Below are 2,667 nucleotides of genomic sequence, written 5' to 3' on the forward strand. Positions count from 1 at the left end.
AATTATATTGCCTTTAAAAAAATATATTTTGTTGTGGTTTAGACTTTAGTCACTCGCTTCACTTGTACGGTGTTCATTGTATTACAAAAAACTTTATTTTTTTGTTTTCCTTAAAAACATAACCATTCGTAAAAGTACACAACATGTGGAACGTCGAAATATTAGTTATAAATAAAAAAGAGAAACTGTAATTTTGGTACTATATGTTTGTGATCATTTTACGATTTTGATCTTTTATATTTTCATATTTCAGTTTTAGTCCAGCATGTTTTGATTTTTGGAAATTTCACTCGTTTTTTTTCGCAAATACTTACGTGGCACTGTATACGTCAGCTCCACATCAGCACTGCATTGATGTCACATCAGCGCCACATCAGAAAAATGACTAAAATTACTAAAAAATAAAGATGACGGACTAAAACTGAAATCTAAAAATATAAAGGACCGAAATCGCAAAGTGACAAACATACCGGACCAAAAAAACAATTTTCCATAAATAAAAATTCAAGACATATATACCATTTGCTATAATTAGAATTAGGAAATCAAACTCTTCCCATAAAATAATATTGAATGAGTAATTTACTACATATATCCTTTAGTAGTTGTTTGACTTATTCAACATCATTTTCTTGTTAACACTAAAAAGTTTATCCCGCTGCTCCATCTTGATCATATGAAGCAAGAAATCAGACCACGAATCAATCGGGCCGGGCAAGCACCAGTGAAGACAATCATTAATCGTACCCGCAGTCCTCTTATCCGGGCCGTGCCCGTATCTACTCGGATGCCCGTCGGGCCTCATCAACATGGCCCGAGTCAAATCCAGTAACCTGAACTTGTTCATCTTCCCCCTCTCCACAACCCTGAAGTACTCCTTCAACTGTGTCTCGTAAACATCCAGAAAGAAACCCTCCAACGCCGTTTCGTTCCTCGTAAACGGCCTCCGCCGCGGGCAATCCGCTCCTTCCCTCCACTCCCCCTCGAAATGCGACGGGGAGAAAGTGCGCAGAAAAGTCGTGCCATGGAAACTCCTCCGGCTGTTTATGGCCTCGAACGCCGCCCGCAAGGCGACGCCGAGGCTGTGCGTAGGAGGAGTGCGGGTTATGTTAGGGTCATGGCAGCCGTGGCAGCCGACGACGCGGCGTTTCTGGTGGTAGACGGCGGAGCGTGAGTACCAGTGGCCGAAGCTGAGGATGATGTAATCGAAGTCGTCGATCTGAGACGTCCACGACTCGTCCAACTCGTCGAGGTAGAGCTGGAAAATCCCCGTGTTGGCCGCCGCCGGTTCGTCGAAACGAACCAGGAATGGTGACCGCAAGTTAACCACCGTGAAATTGTAACTTTCATATTTCCAACTACTGTAGGGGTTGTCGGGTTTGGACACATCCACTGGATCTGCTACCTGAGAACATACAACGTACTTCTATGTTATATATTGATTTTCTAGTGCAGTATATTACTTTGCGATTTGATTCTTTATATTTTTAAATTTTAGTTTTAGTTCGTTATTTTTATTTTTTTTTGGCAATTTTAATCATTTTTTAGATGTCGCATTGAAGTGGAGCTGACGTGTATAGTGTCATGTAAGCATTTTCGAATAAAAAAAACTAAAATTGAATAAAATCGAATAATGAAGGACTAAAACTAAAATATGAAAATATGTAGGACCGACAAACAGAAAGGACTAAAACTGCAGTTTTCCCTTTATTTTATAGAGTTTTGATGGCATGTCCAATCACTATAACAACTACGTGAGTAACAGATGACGTGACAATCAATTATTGGATGTACAAGATGCAAACGAACTAATGTAGGCACTTACTGATCCAGATAAGAGGCACATCATGGATTGCAGGTGGTTCCTCGACAAAGAATCGCCGATAAACGCCATAGTTCGATCCCTCACCAAATTCAAGAACAAAAACGGGTCGAAAGGGGACAACTCGCACCCGTCCGGCCTCCACCTCCATTTCAAGAATCCCAAATCGGGTCTCCCGTTTTTCAAGCAGTCTTGAGTTTCGTAGATCGCCCAACACGTCGTGTTCGTATAATATGGAGCATTTGGATCCGGAACCCATTCACCTGAGAAAATGTCACAGTTCTCAGAAGTATCAGACTTTGTTTGTATATCTTCTGCTGCATTTGTAAGGGCGGCGTCGACGATTTCTGCTGATCTTTTGTATGTCGACGTAGAAGAAGCGAAGAGAAGGATCATCATTATAATTATGGTGATAAATATGGTAATAATGTTTATGTTATAAAAATATGCTGAAGGCTTCTTGATCAAGTGAAGCTCCATGGTTATGGAGTTTCAAGTTATCAATGCAAGTTGCTCTAGCTAAGGGAAATAATTGAACTTTAATTATTAGAATTTTGGAAGAGATGAGGGTTCTTTGGAAATTGATCAACTAAAAACTTTCATGTCCCAACGATTAATATAGCTACATATATATACTAGCTAGTATCCGCTTAAAAGCGATATGAATATGATCGTGTAAATTTGGAAAAGATAGATATGGTTGCTGAGTTTATAATAATAAATTTTTTTATTCAATATCTAATATTAAGTAATATGTATGTATTATAATTATATTTAGAAAAACACTTACCGTTTGGTGTACACTATTATTAATAATAGTGTATAACTTATCGCATCTAATGTTG

The 2,667-nt window shown here is 38.8% G+C and overlaps 1 protein-coding gene across 1 annotated transcript; it reads right to left on the reverse strand.

Annotated features, from left to right (window-relative positions):
* Positions 1 to 598: 598 nt before the first annotated feature.
* On the reverse strand, positions 599 to 2,302 carry LOC140877169 (protein trichome birefringence-like 19). Its single transcript, XM_073280695.1, has 2 exons — positions 1,822 to 2,302; positions 599 to 1,398 (listed from the first exon to the last, which is right to left on the reverse strand). Exons 1-2 carry the CDS (start codon positions 2,300 to 2,302, stop codon positions 599 to 601), a joined length of 1,281 nt encoding a protein of 426 aa, XP_073136796.1.
* Positions 2,303 to 2,667: the final 365 nt, after the last annotated feature.

This window comes from Henckelia pumila, chromosome 2 (assembly GCF_033568475.1).
Source record: "Henckelia pumila isolate YLH828 chromosome 2, ASM3356847v2, whole genome shotgun sequence".
Taxonomy (NCBI): Eukaryota; Viridiplantae; Streptophyta; class Magnoliopsida; order Lamiales; family Gesneriaceae; genus Henckelia; species Henckelia pumila.